The following is a 20,911-nucleotide window of genomic DNA, read 5'->3' on the forward strand; positions in this document are numbered from 1 at the left end:
TACTCTTTTCGAGAAACACCCTGGGATTTTTAATGACCACAGAGAGTCAGGACGGTTTTACGTCTCATCCAAAGGACGGCGCCTGTTTACAGTCTAGTGTCCCCGTCACTATACTGGGGAATTAGGACCCACATGGACCACAGGGTGAGCGCCCCCTGCTGGCCCCACTAACACCTCTTCCAGCAGCAACCTTAGTTTTTCCCAGGAGTCTCTCATCCAGGTACTGACCAGGCTCACACCTGCTGAGCTTCAGTGGGGCTGCCAGTGGTGAGCTGCAGGGTGATATGGCTGCTGGCCATATCTAACTCTGAGAAGTCTTCAAGGCAGGTGAAACGGCAAGGATTTCAGGTCATGATGGAAGTCTGTCAGCTCAAGAGTACTCTCAGGACACACAGGCAAGGATGCACCCTGACTGGTCAGACACCAGCCATAGCCTGGTTCTCCATCCCAGTAACGAAGAAGCCCAGTCCTACAAGGCTGCCGAGTTCTGGCAAGTTCCGATTTGAGTGTGTCAACGCTGCCACCATGTGGGACGCTGCCATAGCTGCTGAAGAAGAGACTGAGGAAGGGAGAAGGCAAGGATTTGTGAGTTTCTGCATTTGTTCAGTTATTGCCACTCTGCCCTGATTGAATCTAAGTGTGATTGTCCAACTGTATACAGATAAAATCTATATGTTTTTATTTTGTTATTTTGTTTTGTTTCTAATACACCATCTTGATGCATCTTTGCTATTGGGTAAGAATGGTTAGGTTCTGGGTATTGTAATTCTCTGACACTCTTGGCGATGTCTCACACCCTGAAATATCTCTGTGAGTTTCTTTCAGAATTGAATGAGTTCAGTTTGACTGTAGGTCTACTGTAGGGACTCTTCTTGAAGGGCTGTCATTGGTAAAATATATTTATGTAATGTTACAGTTTTGGATTTGCGAAAGAAGGGATAAATAAAAAATACAAATTTCAAATACCACATTTTGTAAATTATCATGCACAATACTTTTCTTGATACCTAGTCCATGTTATCTGAAATCTGAATTTATGCAAATACAATGATTCTATTAAATTTAGTAAATAGAGACAGTTCAGGAAACAAAGTACAAGACCGAAGTGATGAAAATGATGGAAATTCTTAAATTCTTCTCTTAACTTTAAAAATCTCCCTCTTGAATTGTTCTTCCAACCCTAAACTTCTTGTCTGTTGACTCTCAGTTAATACACAGGTCGGATGCTTTTTAACTGATGCTACGGAGTGATGAAGGTCGGTCAAGACAAAGAATTGTCTCATCATCTCGGTCAGTTTCTTTCAGGATTGGGCTGTAGTTTTCCTGCAGGAAACCTTCTTAAAGAAATATGGATTTGGTGAATTGTTTTCTACATTTTAATACCTTTCCTGCTATCTAAGGCAGGCAAGTTATTTGACTCAAAAGTCCAAAAATATTTATTAAAGGTTGATCAAGACTCTTGATGAAAACAGTGTAAATTCTTAGCTTCATCTCTTAACTTTAATGATCTGCATCCTGAATAATTATTTGTCCAAAGTTTAAGGTTCACATTGTTGATTTTGTCCCAGCATGATGTCTCTATGACCTTTTAATGCCTGCAGGCTCCTGAATTCCTTGTCTGCTGTCTCTCAGTTCCCCTGACAGATCCTATGCAGAAATACAAGGATCCTGGATGCTTGAATACCTGCGCTCCCGCATGTGTCCCAACTCCTGCTCGCTGGTCCACAGCACAAACTCTTCCCAGGAGCCCCTGTGTGTGAGCGATAGTCCACACAGAGCTGTTCAGGAAACTCGCTCTCTCTGCCACTGTTTCCTGGTAGAGTCTCCGGGTCCTGCAGTCTCCTCCACCATCCTGAGATCACTGGTGGGATCTCTAACTGAGCCACATCTGCTGCCTTGTGGAATCTGGGATTTCAGGATGGGCTTCCCACAGACGGTTTTGGCTGTGCTCACATTTCTGTTGAAACATTAGTTTTAGTGTGTTTAATTTTGTGTATGGTATGATATCTCACTGTCTTCCTCCCCGTAAGTCTAGTTTGACTGTTAGTGTTCTTCTGTCTCACCATCACTTAGAGAGTTAGATTCAGAGAAAGATTAAGGAAGAGAAGGGGTTTCTGAGTTCCTGTTTGCTGTCCTGTCATTTAGTATCATTCTGACCTGACGGAGACTCAGTGTGACCCATTGTCCAGCTGTCTCACTGGACCCTGCTAATACAGTCAGATCTATGGACATTTATACTGGGCTACAGAGAAACACTCAGGAGGAGAATTAATCTCTGAAGAGCAGACCAGAGGAAGAGCCAGGAGGAGAGCCGGCCAGTGAGTACAATGCTGATACAGGGACACTCTAATACAATGGTATACTGTCACGCAGCTACAGCTGTGTACTGATAAAGACACTGGCATTCTCTCTCTGTCCAGCCATATTGTCAGAAACTTGCAGCGACCAGGCTCGGCTCTGCAGGATTTTATAGTTCTGAAAGATCAGGCTCAACAGTGGTCACATTGCCACCCTGTGACATATCAGAACAACCTGTTTGACAGAGGAAATGAAAAGGAGGAGGTTTGTGAATTTCAGTTTTATAGTCTCCTTTTGGTTAGCGTCACTGCTTGAGACTCCCTGGGCATGTCCGGATGTACAAAGATCAGTCTGTTTCTTTTATCTCCGGTTGGATATTTTGTACTGGTAATATCACATGATCCAAAGGTGCAAAAAGGTTACTATAGTCGTCTGACCCTCTTGGTGAAGTCTGACTCCCTGAAATATATCTAGATAATGGCAGTTCTGGTTTCTGTTGCTACAGTATGTTGTTTGTTGTGTTGCTCATCTCAACTTCTCTATTTCCAGTGGTGATTTGGTTTCAGTCTCACAAATGGTTTTAGGCAGGAACATTATCAACCAAATGAACTGTTTGGGCAAAATATTCATCATCCAGTTAATCAAGTCAGCCTGTTCCCTTATGATCTCTCTCCGTTTCTTTCAGGATTGCATGAACCCAGTTGAGCTGTAGTTATTCTGCAGAGACCAAGGAATATGGCGTCCTCATTTTTTAATTTTAATTTATTACAATTTGTTTTGTATTCTTTATATTAACAAGTTAGACGCATCCACACTTCAATTTCACAGGCCCCACATTTTAAAACGTTTCTTGATACATAGACACGTTACCTAATATCTGTATTCCCGAAAATACAAAAATTGTAGTGCAAACAAATTAGACATATGGTTTAGTGAACAGAGAAAGTTCAAGCAAAAAAAAACAAGCAAGATCATAAATTAAGGATTGAGCAGGTCTTACAATGAAAATAGGGTAAATTCTTAATTTAATCTCTTATCCTTAATGATCTTCATCTTAAATACTTGTTTCAATGTTTTAGGTTGACATCTTGGATTTTGGTCCAGGATGACATCTCATTGATGTCACTCACTGGCCTGCAGGCTCCTGAATTTCTTGCCCACTGTCTCTCAGTCTCCCTGATAGATCAGGAATTTTCTTCTTCTGTAACACCTATCAGGTGGTGATTTAATCATGCTAATTGCTCATAACGAGCATGGACTGGGTTTCTGACACTGTTGGCTGTACACCTCTTTTAAAGTATGAAAATAAGTATGAAATTAGGTTTATTGTGATTTCATTTTATCATCTGTGTTGGTTATCAAGCAGTATTTCTCGTTTAGATTTTAAATTGAGCAATTAGCAATTATTAAAGTATGAAAATAAGTATGAAATTAGGTTTATTGTGATTTCATTTTATCATCTGTGTTGGTTATCAAGCAGTATTTCTCGTTTAGATTTTAAATTGAGCAATTAGAAATAGCATAGATGGCATTTTTGTGCTCAGTTGATAGTGAGAAGTTGAAGAGGTGTTCTGACTGCCTAAACGGACACAGAGATTTGCCAGACACTGTCTTTCTCCTGCTGTCTCTCTTCCTCTCTCACTCTGTGCCTCTGTGAGTTTGATGGTGTCTCTGTGTCCTTCTCCCTCTCAGTCTAGTGTGTCTGGAGATGTTCCTCTGTCTCAGGCTGTGCCAGCCTATCTCAAAGAGAAGGGGGAAATGAGGAATAGGGAAAGGAAGGAGGAGTTGATGAGTTCCCTTTTATTGTCCGGCCATTCAGTTTGACTCTGACCTGTCAGAGACTCAGTCGGACTCAGTGTTTATCAGCCTCACCAGGACCCGGATCACACAGTCTGATCAATGGACACGTATAAAGAGTACATTGGGCTACAGAGTCCAACACAGGATGCGTATGAAAATGTGAGCACACCAAGGACAGAGCCAAGAGGAGAGCCAGACAGTGAGTACAGCACTTAATAAACAAATATGCTAGGTATACTGCCACTGTACTGATTTATTGATGTACTGATACTGTATGCTGATAGACTCACACTCTGACACAATGTTGTACTGTCATGCGGATACACTGATATACTGACACTATAATACACCTATAAACTAATACACTAATACACTGACTCCCTGATACACTGACATACTGCCACTTTTATATAATGACACTCTCACACACTGTTACATTGATATACCAACACTGATATACTTGTACACAGACACTGTTGTAGTGATTCACTGACACCCACAACGACACAACAGAAGCATAAACTAGCTTTGATGCTGATTAACAAATACATCTATATACTGACACAGACACTGAAATGTTTTTCCCTATCATATTGTTTTATTTCACTCTCTTTGCCTGTTTTCTTCTCTCTTCTTCTTTTGTCAACATTTGAACAAAACTTCTAATTAATCAAATTGTCACTTGGACCACAGAGTAGGACAAGAATTCTGACTGTTAAGTGATCACTTTTACTGGCCTCAACTCCTGAAGTGTCTCACTCTGAACCTTCAGCTGCTCACACCCCTCCTCCACAGTCAGTCCCAGTGACACCCTGCAGCTCCAGTCAGGGTGTCTGCTTGAGCTCCACTTCCCCGGCCACTCAGAGTCCTGCTGTGTCCAGTCTGCGGGGAGAATTCACCTGTCTCCCTCTCTCCCTGGCCAGGACAGTCCAGGAGTAGGAGCTGTGTGTCCATCAGCCTGGGAGTCACAGTGTGTGTCTTACTGGTCACAGTAATTGCCCTGGGGACAGTCTGTAAGTCTGATAGTCACTCCTGTCATTTCATTAGTATCTAGGTGTGAAGCATGGAGTATCTAGGCTCTAATAAATATCTTGATATTTGCTCTTCAATTCTATAGGCCAAACTATGAGCTAAAAGTAGTGTTTTATTAGGAGAGACAGGAAGGGATTACAGATAATATGACACAATAATCCTATAGGCTCATGGGTACTGTAGTGTTTTGCAAGAATTCCTCATACATATTGTAATGCATGGGCACTGGGTTTGGAATGACTTTATTCATAACGGCTTTAATATATGTCTCAATAATTGTACCAGACCAAATCACAAGATGTGTTCCTGCTCACCAAGTAAACTGTGTCTCATGGTTCTTGACTCTGTGTATGTTGGTGATCTGAAATGCCACCCCCATCACAGCAGATCTCAGAGCTCTTTACACTCCTGTCTGTATATTCTTTTGGTTGAGGATCATTCTTGTTGCTCTTCTTTGAGCTCCTTCTGAGGATGATTTTTGTAGATCCTTTCAGCTGTATATCCCGATGACCAGAGCTGAGCACAGTGTCCTACAGGGGGTTTCACCAGTGTTCTTACCAGAGCCGAGCACAGTGTCCTACAGGGGGTTCACCAGTGTGCTGACCAGAGCTGAGCACAGTGTCCTACAGGGGGTTCACCAGTGTGCTGACCAGAGCTGAGCACAGTGTCCTACAGGGGGTTCACCAGTGAGCTGTAAACCCTCATCACAACCTCCCTGGGTTTCAGCCCCACTCTCTGTACACATCCCAGCAGGCTGTGCCCAGGCTGTCTGGATGAGGACAGAAGACTCTGCAGGAACACACAGGTCCTCTCAGGCGGAGCTTCCTGCAGTTCCCAGTCCCCCAGGAGAGCTGTCTGTTGTAGCTCCTGCTTGCTGTGTGGATCGCTGTGCTCTTATCTGTCCTCATCCAGACACACACCCTTTCTCAACTAGGCCTAAAACTCTGATTGTATTTGTTCTCGTCTGTTCAATTAGTACAATTAAGCAAATAAGATGATTACTTGCACAAACCAGGAGATAACGTGTTTTGCACAGACCAGGGGATTAGTGTGACTGGTAGATTATGTTGACAGAGACAGGCAGCTGATGTATGAGTGGACAGAGAAACACATTTATTTGGTTAATTAAACAATGTTCTGTGTTCTGGGCTCTGCAGTGTGGAACCAGAACAGCTCAGACTGTGAGAGCAGACTGGAGAGGAAGGAGAAGGAGCTGGAGAAACTCAGGCAAGAAGCAGAGAGATACAGGAAACGTGTGGAAATCTTTTGTGTGGACCTCTCTACTGGGAGGAGAAGTAAGTGTGTGGGTATTGAGAAGTTTGGAGGGTGAAATCTCAGCAGAGAGGAGTGAGAAAACCTGTTTCTTGGACAAAGCTGGTTTTCATTTTAGTCTTGATCTGTATTGACACTGAGCACATGGGTCTTGAGTAGACCTGGGAGCAGGGAGAGGTCCAATAGGAATATTTGGAGAAGAATAAGTGTTGCTTTAGATTTAGTCTGTGATCAACGCAGAGTAAATAAGTGGTGAATTCAAATGTCTTTGAAGTGTTTGACATGGCCATTCAGAATGCTGTCTTGTGAGGAAGGGACCTGTCCTCCGCAGTACTGAGGACGTCCTGCTGTGTATGTCACTAGTGCGGAACTCTCTCCGAGATGGACTGCAGCCTCCTGACTCCCTGTCTCTGCAGGAGCTGGAACTGTTGGCAATAGAAGTAATTGAGGAAGACAGACGGACTCTTAATCATGAGGATGAGAGCCTCAGGTTCATGATCAGTTACAATTTTGCAAAGACTTGCTATTGACCCATCTGTAAGTTCGAGTCTCAGTGTTGCAGAAGTACAAGAGAGACATGATGCAGCTCTGGGACAAGTGGGTGATCTTTTGGTGGGCACCCAGCAAACACCCCAGACAAGCCATAAGTTTCAAACTGTGCAATTAATTTACACAACCACCGTTGAAACCAAAATAATTAACTAAATAGAAGCTTACCTCCTTCCTGAGCTCCTGCATAAATGTCTTGAGTCTTACTAGCCAGCCAGGCAACCAGCTGCTTAACAGCTTCAACATAAACAAAGCTTTGGAGCCACATGGACTCTCAAAAGTCAAGCACTCCATTTCTTCTGGGTTCTTGACTTCCAGGTCAGTGGTGAACCCATTGGCCTTCTCGCACAGAACGTCACTCACTCAATTGGCTGACTGAACTTACCGACTCACCCCGACTGAGGGCAGCAGCAACACATTCATCAAAGGCTTCTGGGGAAGATGGTCCAGACACGGCGGCCATTTTGCCTAGACCAGCTGTGCCCTCACAGGAAACAGTACATTAACTCAGCAATTCAACTGAATGAAATGCATAAAAAATGAGAGAGAGTCTTTTAAAGGGTGTGTCTTGATGACACCATGGTGCTCAGTCAGTATTAATCCAGGTGATTCCTGTGTGTCTGTCTGTACAGAGGAGAGTCCTGAGGAATCCCTGAGGCTCAGTCAGTATTAATCCAGGTGTTTCCTGTGTGTCTGTCTGTCCAGAGCAGCAGTGCTGTCCAGAGGGATGGAAGGGGGGAGACAGTGGAAGATGTTACTACATCTCTACAGACCAGAGATCCTGGGAGTTTGCCAGTCATTTCTGTTCATCAGTGGGAGCTCAACTGCTGGAGACTGAGGACAAGAGGGAGCTGGTGAGAACATGAAATCTGCTGCAGCCACACTGAGTGAGAGAGGCTTCACTGAAAAGCAATTTGAAAAATACAAATACTTCAGTATTACACATTCAATTTTTAATTTCTCCAGAAAACATCTATCCCTCCATCTATCAGTGTTACTCAGGAACATCATCTACTGTACATTTTTCATAAGGAAGTGAATATTTAAAATGGACATTGATCATTAGTAAATGAGATTTCAGCTCTGGGACAATACCATTGTTTTACAGATCACAGACAATGCTGCCCAACACTAGGCAAAGTGAAATCTTGTATTTGTGTTCCAACTAGATCTCTCTATTATAAAACTCTCAGCAGGGTAGTTTTGCTACTAACAGTCAACTTCTTCCTTATACTTTCACATAGTAGACATCTCAGAAGAAACACTACCCAGTTCACACCAGAAACTCCTGTTCTGTCAACTTCTCTTTCTAACAGTTGTGGGAATGGGGAACAAACTACTCAGCCATGTTGTTGAAATCTTGACTTTTTCAGGAACTTGCTAAGTGAGATTAAGTCAATTAACCATTAGAAAAACAAAACCATGAATTCTGCTTGTTCTCGGGTCAGGAAAATCAGATGTCCACCCTCCCGGTTGATAGGTGACCTAAAGCCCCGATAATGTGATTGCTGTGCGATCTGACCTGCTTTGTGTGTTTTTACAGAATTTCTTGGGAAGTCTTTTAGAAGGCTATTTTTACTGGATTGGCTTGAGAAAGGACAGCAGCTCTGAGTGGAGATGGGTCAATGGAACAGAACTCAACAAAGATCTGTAAGTGTATTGTGTTTTGTGTTTGTTGTGTCCAGTAAACACTGCATTGTAGAAATTTCAAAATTGAAAAGCTAAGAAAACAAAATGAACACAAAGCACACTGACTTGGACTGGTTTGTGTAATTACCTTGAACTGTAGTGATATGGAGACACTTCCCAGCAAGCTGTGGGGAATGACCTGCCATCTTCAGTCACATGACCAATTGCTGTAAGACATTGGGTCAGGTGCCAGTTTAAAGCTCAGGAAGCTGAAGCTTCCAGTGCTGGTCATTATCTGCTGTCTGGAAACATGGAGAGCAGATCCTCTGATACGCAAATGACTCCAGAGGGAGAGATGGGGAAGACGGAGTGAATGTTGGGACTTTTTGTAAGTCAAGGAATTGAGACTGTTTTAGAACTGATGAGCTGTAGCTGCCTGTCTTAGGGAGGAAGCTCGCAAAGATGTCTAGTTGTCTAGTAAATATCTTCATGGAGACAGCTGAGGGAGATGAAGAGAGCGAGAGGTGTTTGTGTGATCAGGGAGTCTAATCTGCTTCTCTCTCATAGGATTACAGTTAAAACAGGATACTCTGATGGGGACTGTGCCTGTGGATACTGGAGTGGGGATGTCTTCACTGCGTATTCCCGGAAATGTGAAGAGACATTCTCCTGGGTCTGTGTGGGGGATCCTGTGTGAGTGTGGCAGCCCCCAGACCCCTCTCCTGCCTTGAGGGGGAGTACAAATCTCACAGAGAGGAAAGACATGTTAGAGAGAGACCGTGCGTCTGCTGGGACTCCTCTGCTGAGTCCTGGACACGATCATAGTCTCTTCACTCTTCATTGTTCCTCACTGAGAAGCAGAGTTATTAAACAAATAGCAAACAGTTTCACGTTTTAAGAAGGTTTGGGGTATTTGGGGATTTTTTAACAATTATGTGTCCTGTCCTTAAATTGCAGCCTGTAGCACAAAATTAACAGAGTTTCAGTTTTTGTTTTTTTCTACCAATTCTGTATTTGATCATGTTTTCTGTTTTACACAATAAAACCAGTGGGAAGATGTCTGGGCTGTTTCTTGAGTCACTGTATGTCTGGTATCTCCTCTAGACTCTGCTCATTCCTCTGACTGTGTCCCAGTTTCTCTCAGCAATTGAGTCACTGGCTTGTCTGCTCTTACTGGGAAGAACCTGCAACTATGTAGGAAATGTTAAATCTTATTTAAAACCTTACTTTGTCACACTTGCTCTTCTTTCTGCTGACTTATGTTTTTCAAGATATATCCTGACCATCTGTTTGAATCTACATTTAAAATGTTTACTGTAAAGCACTTTGTGATCTTTTACAGTGTATGAAATGAGAATTTGGACAAAACGTGAGGAAAACCAGTTTTAATGTATAAATGTCGTTTGGCGGTCTTCGGGTAGGGAAATTGACAGAGTTGTATTCAGCTGCCTGTACTGTCAGTTTCAGATAAAAGACGCTGTTTAGCAGTTTGGACAGAGTAGAGCTCTTCAGTCCTGTCCAGTGTTTCAGGTAACTGTGTGAAATGAACATTTCAGGAGAAAGGGCACATTTTGGTTTCATTGCAAAATCCACACATGTTATTGAAATATATTATGCATAAGCTATGTGGGCTGGTAATTAAAATACTGATCCCAGCTGGAATGCTGTCCTCATGAGAGGGCTGTAGGATGTCTGTTCACTGTTCCCACATGGAGCTCGGGGATACTTGTCTTGCTGTGGGATTGTAGCAGGAGGATTCTCCTGGCTCAGTCTTGGACTGTGTCTTCTGGACATGACAGGATCTGATGGGAATATTCCCAGACAGACTAGGGGACAATGAGACAGTTTATTTTCCACTTGTTGCTGTGAGGTAAAACTGACTGTTTATCCACAAGGTGCAGAGACTAAGGTTGCTGCTGGAAGAGGTGTTAGTGGGGCCAGCAAGGGGCGCTCACCCTGTGGTCCATGTGGGTCCTAATGCCCCAGTATAGTGACGGGGACACTATACTGTAAACAGGCGCTGTTCTCGGATGAGACGTCAAACCGAGGTCCTGACTCTCTGTGGTCATTAAAAATCCCATGGCGTTTCTCGAAAAGAGTAGGGGTGTATCCCCGGTATCCTGGCCAAATTTCCCATTGGCCCTTACCAATCATGGCCTCCTAACAATCCCCCTCTATGAATTGGCTTCATTACTCTGCTCTCATCCCCACTGAGAGCTGGTGTGTGGGGAGCATTCTGGCGCACTATGGCTGCCGTCGCATCATCCAGGTGGGGCTGCACATTGGTGGTGGTGGAGGGGATCCCCAATACCTGTAAAGCGCTTTGAGTGGAGTGTCCAGAAAAGCACTATATAAGTGTAAGCAATTATTATTTTTATAATTATTATTATTAAAGAGGCCAAACTGGAATTGAATACGGCGCCTTTTTTTGTATAGCGACACCTCCTGGCCAGGTGCGGCTGCTGCCGGGCGGTACAAGACGGTCAACGTGCGGATCAGCGTGTGTCCCGCAGCTGGCGCGGGGCTCCTACGTCTGTTCCTGTTTCGGGGAAAGATGGTGGAAGTCTGAAAGTTAAAGAGGCGATTTGGGTGGTTTATGAGAAATGTTGCAGAGTTTATCCTTTTGGAAGTCATTCTCCTGTTTCGGACAGCGTACTGAGCTTCACCGTGAACACGTGAAAACCCCGTCAGGTAGGAATAGCTCTGAACTGTATTTGATCGGTAAACAGTTCTGTATTCCGCGATGTGTTTGACGATGGAGTCACCCGTACCGAGAGACGATACGCATTAATCCGACGTTTTGTGATTCTAAATAGTTTAACACGGAGGCTGATTTCTCATTATATAAACCCACGATCGCCGCTCCTGTCTGATATTGTGAGCAGTTTTGCTGTTTAAATGCAGAGGTTCAAAGTGCGTGTGAGAGATCTGGTTCTTTTCTAGACCGGAGTTTATATGAACTGACCTAGCAAAGTGATCTCTTCTGTCCTCTTTTACTGCAAGAAGTTTCAACATTGGACATTTCAATAGCGGGAGATTTGACATTAAAATTGAACGTAAGAAAGCCCGCAATGTTAGTGAAATCTTTAGACAAAAATAAGTCCATAGAACTAAAGTAGAGGGTGTCGATTCCAATAAATTCCGATTCAGATAAATTTACAGTGCAGTAGGGAGGGTCCTTTGTGATATTAAACTCCAGGACCATCTGACCGGCGTCTATTCTCTCTTGTTTATGAATGAGATGTTTTACACCCAATCAGATCACTGAATTTAGCTCAGCGATGTTGCGGTTGGTCAGTGGGAGTTACTGCTGATTGACAGTACATTTTCCCAATTATAGACGAGACTCGTCCAGTTGCCCAATAAACTACGATCAGTGAAAACCCAGAAGGATTTGTTTTGTAGCAAAACGGAATATTTCATTGTTGCTTTTCTCTGGTTAAACATCCGAGGCGGTTTTTTCCCCCGCAGTAGCTGCAGACCTGTTGTTGTTTGGCGTGCAGTGATCGTGAAACTTCGCGCAGAAGATGATGATGTTAGAAAAGTAATAGTTGATTAAGGGGAAACCTCAACTGCTCAGACCTTTCCAAAGGCCGAGTCCCTGAGCTGTGAGGATCATGAGGACCAGCTGGACAGTCCACTGTCCACTCCACAGCCCTGAGGAAGGAGGTAGGCAGGACAAGAGCTCGTCTTTAACAGTACCCGTGAGAATTGATTTGATTTTTAGTTTAGATTTATTTGATTTTTTTCTTGTCATGAATGCTTTGATTTGTTAATGAGTTCGTGTTGTGTTAAATGTGTTGAGTATTATGTTGTGCCTTTTGCCTACCTGCAAAGCAAATTTCCCGTCTGGGTCAACAGAGGAAGTAAGAGCTGTCCATTGGAGGGGTCAGTGTGTGTCTGCAGCAGGGCTGTCCAGTCCCGGTCCTGGAGGGGTCAGTGTGTGTGTCTGCAGCAGGGCTGTCCAGTCCTGGTCCTGGAGGGGTCAGTGTGTGTCTGCAGCAGGGCTGTCCAGTCCTGGTCCTGGAGGGGTCAGTGTGTGTCTGCGTCAGGGCTGTCCAGTCCTGGTCCTGGTGGGGTCAGTGTGTGTCTGCAGCAGGGCTGTCCAGTCCTGGTCCTGGAGGGGTCAGTGTGTGTGTCTGCAGATGATCCAGGTGTTTTTAAATCAGTAGCACCTGACGAGCTGGGAAAGGGTATTTGTTTGGTCCAATTAAATCAATGACCAGCTTGTTTACCTCCAGTCTCTCTACGTCTGTAGCTCTATACTGTATACATGAGAGATCTAGAAGATACACACAGATTAAATATTGATTTGAGTTATTACATTTTTTTCAAGCCCAGGAATAGTTAAAGAGAGAATACAGATGCTGGTTTAATCTGTATTTAAAAATAATCCCCTGAAAATTATCATTTAAATGTTCATTTTTCCCAGATATGTCAGTGAAAATGTATAAGCATAATGGTTTTAATATGTTATGTACATGAATATGTTACAAAATGTATTTATATACCTGTACAGATCTTACACTCAGTCCCTGCTGGATCTCTTCAGTTTGCTGTATGTTGTTTGTATTGTCTCTCTCTGTTCAATCTTATAACTGCTATCGTGATGTGGAATAGTGTTGTCAGTTGTTGTGTTGAAAGATGATCTCTGTTGTAGTAAACTGTGTTGTGCTCTTTGATCCCTCTGTCTGAGCTGCTCCTACACTGCTGTGGGTATTTTCTCAGGGACGGCCTCTGGAGAATCTGTACCAGCCTCAGGAATGGACACCGATATCAGCTGACTGTTCCTTCACTCCTTCATTCTGATAATTCACTACACTGATGTACTGTTTTAACATAATAAAACACTCCTGAGCAAAGTTTTAGTCACTTGTTTTTATCTTATTTTTGTTAATTAAACACCAGGTTGTGAACACCTCTTCCATGCTCTTGGGTTTTATTTCCAGTGTCTGTGAAAGAAACTGTGGTCTTCGTGTTGATGAGAGATCTCTCTGCTACTGACATGAGCTCTGTGCCTTGTGAGGGGTGAGATTCTCATGGAGAACAGTGGAAAGGTGAAGCCTGATTGTCCACATTTATAATTCAAGTCTAATTCCATCATACTGTCAAACTCAGAGCTGCTCAATACACACAGATGGAGTCACACTGACTCACTGCAACACCTTTCACAGTGAAGCAGAGTCCTGTGCAACAGGCAGGACTGACAGCCCCTCTGAACACTGTGCAGGATCACAGCAGCTCCAGATCACTGCAGGATTCAGCGCAGCTCCAACTCTCCTCCATCTTCACAAACATCATCAATTCACTTCATCTGAGCTGCAGTTGTGCAGTGGCTCCTGCAGTCCAGCTGTGCTTCTGCTCTGTCTTTATTACAGAAGGGGCTCCTGCTCTAAGCCGGAGAGTGAATCGCAGTTTTAAAGGTTTTATATTTGGCGGCGCTGATGTTTCTTAGCAGCACTGTAGCTCGTCGTGTAGCGCGCTGGTCTGCGGGCGGTGACGGTCCGGGTTCAAATCCCCAGACCACGATAGGTACACGGCTGGGTTCAAGCCCACTGACTGCGGAGACATTTATAAAACCCGAAACATAATAGAGAAGCAGAGATACTACTTTTAGAATTGCAAGAACAGGAGGGATACTTTTTTATTTTTTTGATTTTTTTCGTTTACCGAAAGTTTGCCAGATAAGTGTGACCGCGGAGTTACTCCAGATTTGGCAGGAAGTATAGCTCACTCTGCTGAACCCCGACTCTTACATATCTCCTCCCGGAGCCCCGGGTTCGAGACCCGTCTGGATCGGCCGATATTTTTCAATCGAGCTGAACTTGCGCTCTTCTGATTGGCTGCTCTTACACCCACCTCCTCCACATGATGATTGGACACTATTAACACTGAACCCCGCCCTTACGCACAGCCACACCCTCTGTTTCAGTCACCATGGTGACGGGACGCGTTCCCTCAGCAGCGCGGAGCGTCATCCTTCACCTACCGGGCTGCGAGTGTCCTCGGGCGGCGGGGCTCTAATCGAGGCCGGGGATGAGGCTGCAGTCTAGGCCGCAGACCAGCGGCTCCCGACTCCCGACCACGACAGCCCGGTGCCCGGAGACAGTAGCGCTGCGAGCCGCTTGGTGTGGCTGCTCACAGGGGGACCCGATTCACGACTCTCTACACCCCTGTACCCCACCCTCCCACACCCCAGAATAATCAATTAACTAATTAATTAACACTCACAGCAGTTTATTACAGCAAATAACGATATAAAGCATAAAACAATTACAATATACAGCAGTGTTATTAAACAGGTATCCACACATTTCCATCTCGGTCCCCGGTGTCTCTTAATTTGCTACCTCTGTTGTCCTTTTCGCGCTCATCAGGGGGTTCACGTTATAAATAGGGGCGGGTCTGTGCTCCAGGCCCGTGCAGGCTGGGGTCAGGGGAGGTGGGGGGACTCCGGCGGCTCGCTGGCTGGGGGAGAGGCGGCTGGTACCCCGCTGCTCTCCCGGTACAGGCGCTTTGCTCGGCTGCCGGGGGAAAAAAAATGCATTACATTTTTCTTACAAGTTTTAACAAAAGCAGCAACTTTTTCTATGATAAATGCATTTTAAATGTTTTTAATTCTCTCGCTTTAACCTTTACAGCAGGACAGAGGCGTTTCGAGAGCAAGGTGAGCGGTTTCTCTCTCTCCTCACACCGGGGGTTTCGGTTTTCACTCCGGGTCTCACACGGCTGGGCTCCAGTTTCCTGCGGTCAGTTACCGGTAACTCGAGTTACCAGTTTCCCCCAGTTCAAGCTAAACCGAGCGGTCGGCGCGTCTTCATGCAAACCGGCTCCGGAGAAAGAAAACCCAGCCGGACCTGCAGCTGCACAGTGAGTCGATACCGGTAAGAGAGACGAAGCCCCTATGAAAGTGGTTTTCAGTCCTAAACGAGTCCTGAAGCTGCGCTTTCCTGACCGGGTCTCTCTCGGCCTCTAGGAAGAAGAGACTCGGACTCGCCTGTGAATCCGCCGCGGAGCTCCGGTCACTCGGTACACGGGTGGGTCTGCGATCAGGTCTCCACGCCGAGAAGGACCCGACAGCCGCCGTTTAAAGCCCAGAGCCGCGCCAAGATCCTGCAGAAGCCTGGAATACAAACGAGAAAAAGCGTATTATGCAGGTAACAAAATACAAAAGTAGTAGTTTAAAAAAGCTGAAGCACGATTTTAATACTATATTTCTCTCCGCAGAGTCGAAGCCACAAGTCCTACAGCCCGTCCAGCAGCTCCGGCAAAAGTAAGTTTCGAACTTCATTTACTTTTCAAGCCCCATTTTATAATATTTTCCACTCGGACCGAGAAAAGCCGAAAGCCGTCGCCCAGGATCCCGGTCCAGCTAAACGGTAAATTTGAGAAACTTTCTTTGTTTGCAAACTCGCTATTTAAAGGCAAAGAAGCGACTCTGGCGTCGGAACCGCTAAACAGCCGCGGATTGAAGTCTAATTGCAGACTGACCGCACCTGCCTTCTCATTCAGACTCGGCCAATAGGGGCGGGGGATCCCGGAGCTGCTCGTCTCTGCTGCTAAACAGCAAGTTTTTAAACAGGGACACGAGAGACCAAAAATCCCCTAACAGGGACAGTTTAACAAAAAATTCTCATTTGAGGATAAAAAGGAGCCTTTTAGTTAGAGCTACTCGGCTTGCAGCCCTTCCAGTGCACTCCACTGCAGTAATCTGACTCAACCAGCTGCTTAATTACTGCTGATCCTGCTAATTATCAATTCAACAGCACTGGGTGCAGCTACACTGTAATGCAGTGGACTGGAGAGGCTGCAAGTAGCTCTGATTCCAGTATCAAGGTCCCACCTTCACACTACAATACCCTGAGACAGGATGGGCTCCCACACTGACACTACACTGCCCACTCATGCTCTTTATTCACCTCAAGACAACACTGCTCACAGGGAACACAAATAAGGAACAAGCAGGTGTCGACTCCACACTGGAAACAAGAAACTGGTTCTGGCTGTGGAGTGGTGTCTGTGTGTCGGGAGACCATCAGGCTGCACAGAAACAGGACACTTTGAGACAGAACAGGAGTCTGAAGAGGCTCTGAGACTGAAAGCAATCACTTCTACACCTGTGCTCAACCCATTACCTCACCACGTCAAGCCCAAACAGTTAATAAACCTCATTCTCAGCACTCATTACTAAACCAGTTTAATTTCTCTGGTTTATACACTCTCCTGTCATGAAGATTAATGGTTCCTACCCCTTGCCTGCTTTCTGACAGCATCCAAACCACACAGCAGCTCTCCTGCGCTTGTGTTGGGGTGAACTCGACTGTCGCAGGGGAAGGACATGTTTTCTGATGATGTGGAGTGAGTCTGAATCCTGCAGTTAGTATGTGAACATGATTCAGATATCAGGACTCTGCAGTAACAGTGTTAAGGAGAATTGTACCTGTTGTCTCACACATGAAGAAAACTCCAGAGCCAGAATAAATGTTCTTCTCGGTGTGGAATTCTCCCCTACTTGTTCCTCTGCAGCTCCACACTGACACTTCCCAAAGACACTCAGATCTTTTTCATGGTCCAGTGGAAGAATTCTAACAGCCCAGAATATGAACAACGCACATTAATTCATGTCACTGGCCCTGTCAGTCAGCCCCTCCTGTCAAGGTGTATTGATACTGTGGGACACTGGAAAATGCAGGTTTTCATTGGAAAGGTACAGTGTCCTCCATCAGTACTGCAAGGAGTCAACTTTACAGTCAAGCAATTTGTTCTTGTGATCAGAACAGAAATATTATCCTGGTTTTATTCTGTGGTAATTCTCTGCATACATTTGATCATTACATTACATTTTTTATTGTTCAACTTTTCTATTGTGACGTTACTGGGACACATCCACTTTAAATACATTTCAGAGTGTAGAAGAGGATGTGCTTGTATATCCCTCTGAGACAGTAACTGCATGAGGTCTGAGACCCATTGAGCTCACTGCCCTCTGCAATCATCTGAGATGCTTTGCTGTTGCCACCAAGTTCTTATTTAGTCTTCAGGTGATCATACTTCAATTGTTTTTCCTTCTGGCAATAGGGTTGAAATTTAGGCATTAGACCCAACAAGTTAAGGTGTTTCTACAGTTATTCTCCTGATGACCTCCTTGGTTGCATTATAAACTGACTCAAAGCTACAGCACCTGAATATTTGATGTGTGTCCTCCGAGCTGAGATGTAGATGACATGTATGGTCCCTGACTAACACCACCTCTAATCCTACTGCTGTACATGTGATCTCTATCTGAGCGCAGAGGACATTGAGGTGTTGCTGGAGCTCTCAGCTCTGAGTCCACAGCCTTCAGGTTTGAGCTTCAGTGACCCAGTACACTAGTGCTGATGGAGACAGACAGGTGAAGGAGTCTCCTCCTGATCTCCCCAGGCCAGGCCATGACTCTCACAGGAGGTGCTGTTCTCTGGAGCATCTGCAGCTCCTTTCTTTCTCCACACTTGAACCTGTCATCTCTGTCCTCTGAGCGCATGCTGAAGCCTTGTGGAGGTAATGTCATGGCCTGGGGATGCAGGAATGTCTCAGACTGGGTCACTTGTTATTGAGGATGTAGCTAATGATGGCAGCAGCAGAGTCATTTCTGAAGTTTACAGAAACAGGGTCTCTAATGCAGCAGAAAGCACTTCACCATGCAGCATGACAAGACCTAAAACATCCAGTCAGGGCAACCAAAGAGCTCATCAGGAGAAAATAGAAACTAGTCAAATGTGTCTGCAGATTTCAGTCCAACTTGGCATCATGCTAAATAAATGACTTCAAGTAAAAGCATCTCAAGAACAGGCGATACCTCCTCTTCAATGATGACACCGAGTACAGTGAGCTCATTTACTGGTTTACACTCTAAAATGCTTCTAACGTGAATGTGTACTAATACTTCAGACCATATGACATGATGAGGATTAATTCACCACTATTCCTGCTGCCTCCTGCTGTTCATCATACTCAGAGAGAACTGAAATTAAGATTTCCAATTTCAGTAATTGTCTAGATATCCATCTTATGCATGTGTACCTGTATCAATACTATAATTCTGATGCTGAACTTGTCAGCTACACCTCAGTCTCCTACAGGAACAGCTCAGGCAGGAGGAAACAGTGGACAGTCTTGTACTGGCCAGGCCAGTCTCCACATTTTAAATCCTCTTGAGCAGCATTTTACAGGCTGAAGAAAATCAAAGCCCTAAAACTCTCAAGAATAATAGCTCTGTATGTCCAGACTGCAGCCAGTTACTGGCTCAAAGGCAGCTTCACCCACATGTTTCCCAGTCTTTACTGTCACTTGATATTAGAGCACTGAACTGGCTGTGCTTGAATATTATCAAATGTATGCAATTCTAAAAATAAAATGTTATATTCTGTTTGTTATTCATCTGTTCATGAATAAACATTGCTTGACTGTAAAGTTGTGACTCATTGCTGGGGTACTGGGTGCAGATCTAGGACGAGTCTTGCTGTATTTAACAATGCAGGGGGTTGACATGATTTGCTGTGGAACTGAGGGACCTGTGCTCAGGGGCAAACTGAGAACTAGATCTAGTTATGTGAAGCACTTGATGAGTAGTAACACCCTGTTCAGTGGAGTGCTCTGCACTCGGGTTTTAACTGTACAACAGGCTAGAGCCCCTTCAGTGATCTACTGCTCAGTATCCCGCACTGTCCCGGGACAGATGTGATGACAGTACTCTACAGCACACCTCGCCCTGCGTGGCTCATACAGATTCCTTATAGCGCCATGTTATTTTTAAAAAAAGCTAAAACGGTCCTAGAACGAGTTGAAATTCAAAAGCAACATGCTGGTGAGAGTCGAGTTTAAAAACCTCCGCCCAGCTCAGACAAACAGACCGCGTCTCCATTGGCGCTGCACCGCGATTAGAATAAATAGCGTCTTGGTTTACTTCCTGATGCCTTTGCAGCGATTGAACGTTGAAATGAATAAAAATTAACATGGTTCCTGAATCTAAATTAAAGCGGGTGAGCATTTCTCGTGACATTAAGGACACGGTCTGGAGGTCTTGAGCCCTTTTTATTCATCTTGAACCTTTTTTTTTTAATTAGAAATTCGTTTTCTCGACAGTGGGACGAGCCCGTGTTGCGCAAAGCGAGCTGCGCTGTACTGCCGAGTGATTCCCTGAGCCCCTCCGCCAGCGCAGCTCCTCACTCCTGTCTGACTACTGTCGCTGCGCTGCTGCTCAGTGCTGAACTCCGAGCTCTTACCTGCTTGTCTTGTGTTTCAGGTCTCCCCTGGCTGCTGTCCCTGCCGCCCGCACAGGACCCATCCGGCACTGACCAGACTGCTGGCGCTGGACAGGAAATCGTCATGCTGGACGCCATTACTTGTGATTCTGTAACTCACGCTGTGTTTTTGTTTCATTGTTGCCAACTGTCTTTGATTTGTATGCTTGCAAAACTCAATAAAGAATTTTGACTTCTGTCTTCCTTTCTTCGTAACATTATTTCTAACACAAACATAAAACCAAACAAAACGAAGAATGAGCACCGCCCGCAATGAATATTCATGAGGGGCGTGGTTAATGAAGGGGCGTGTCGTATGATTAAGTAGGGGGTGTTGCATTATTCATGAGAGGGTGTCACCAACTGATGTCACATCAACCAATCAAAATGTTTGGATTTGAGCCCACCTCCCAAGATTTTTGCTCTCACATGATTGGTCACGTTTGAAGCACCACGCCCATGTCCCGCCCATGCCTCATTCTGATTGGATAAAACCCAATTTTCTCTATTCTGATTGGTTGAAGGACATGTCAATCAAAAAACCACACCCCCCCAAAATGACGCAATTCTTAAGGGTTGTCTTTATATGATTGACATGAGGTTTAGTCCAATCGCAGAAGCCCATCTCCAAGAACAGTCCTAGGTGTGATTTGATTAATACTAATGAACTTTAATTCACTTGATACATAAACATTTTTCTCATTATAGTAAATTAGCATAATTCAGAATATTAGTTACTAATTAAAATAATAAACAGATACCCCTTTTCTGTTTCAATCTTCCTAAGATATTTAAAGTTTTTAGTTTTTTTGGCAATTTGAAAGAAAGCAACCAGTATTTTTTAAATAAATTAAAAACAATATAATTTAAATACATTCCCCCCAAAAGACAAATGAGCCAGAAGTAAAATTAATTTAAATTTTATTTTTGTTCAGTACAAGTGTAAACATACATTTTAGAAACCAAAAAGCATTCTAGTAAAAACGCTGTCTAGTTAAAAAACAAACAACAAAAACAGAAATCATTAAAACAGAACTTACTAAATACAAGTG

General features: G+C 44.3%; 1 protein-coding gene and 2 long non-coding RNA genes across 6 annotated transcripts; 2 read left to right on the forward strand and 1 right to left on the reverse strand.

Moving 5' to 3' along the window:
* The first annotated feature begins 54 nt into the window (after positions 1-54).
* LOC148640589 (C-type lectin domain family 10 member A-like) lies at positions 55-9,639 on the forward strand. Its single transcript, XM_088619723.1, has 9 exons — positions 55-585; positions 1,208-1,290; positions 1,633-2,562; positions 3,991-4,297; positions 5,022-5,111; positions 6,288-6,425; positions 7,657-7,805; positions 8,495-8,601; positions 9,148-9,639. The coding sequence occupies exons 4-9, from the start codon at positions 4,198-4,200 to the stop codon at positions 9,275-9,277; spliced, it is 714 nt and encodes a 237-aa protein (XP_088475849.1). The 5' UTR covers positions 55-585; positions 1,208-1,290; positions 1,633-2,562; positions 3,991-4,197; the 3' UTR covers positions 9,278-9,639.
* Positions 9,640-11,289: 1,650 nt separating this feature from the next.
* Positions 11,290-13,442, forward strand: LOC148640590 (uncharacterized). The gene is made up of 2 exons (XR_015930261.1): positions 11,290-12,515; positions 13,309-13,442. It is a non-coding gene; the product is annotated as an uncharacterized LOC148640590 (long non-coding RNA).
* Positions 13,443-14,800: 1,358 nt separating this feature from the next.
* On the reverse strand, positions 14,801-20,149 carry LOC148640591 (uncharacterized). 4 transcript variants are annotated; one of them, XR_015930285.1, is made up of 3 exons: positions 19,842-20,149; positions 15,578-15,703; positions 14,801-15,104 (listed from the first exon to the last, which is right to left on the reverse strand). It is a non-coding gene; the product is annotated as an uncharacterized LOC148640591 (long non-coding RNA). The 4 variants fall into 4 exon arrangements; XR_015930286.1 differs by lacking the exon at positions 19,842-20,149 and adding an exon at positions 15,876-16,107; XR_015930288.1 differs by lacking the exon at positions 19,842-20,149 and adding an exon at positions 15,791-16,111 and having other exon boundaries at positions 14,801-15,693.
* Between the last annotated feature and the right edge of the window lie 762 nt (positions 20,150-20,911).

The sequence above is a fragment of the Lepisosteus platostomus genome, chromosome 25 (genome assembly GCF_059453375.1).
Source record: "Lepisosteus platostomus isolate fLepPlt1 chromosome 25, fLepPlt1.hap1, whole genome shotgun sequence".
NCBI lineage: Eukaryota > Metazoa > Chordata > Actinopteri > Semionotiformes > Lepisosteidae > Lepisosteus > Lepisosteus platostomus.

Bases quoted from the DNA above. Each gene is read 5' to 3' on its own strand.
- LOC148640589 (XM_088619723.1), top strand. From the start codon at position 4,198: ATGGACACGTATAAAGAGTACATTGGGCTACAGAGTCCAACACAGGAT. The intron at 6,426-7,656 runs GTAAGTGTGTGG...CTGTCTGTCCAG, and splicing joins CCTCTCTACTGGGAGGAGAA to AGCAGCAGTGCTGTCCAGAG. The intron at 7,806-8,494 runs GTGAGAACATGA...GTGTTTTTACAG, and splicing joins CTGAGGACAAGAGGGAGCTG to AATTTCTTGGGAAGTCTTTT.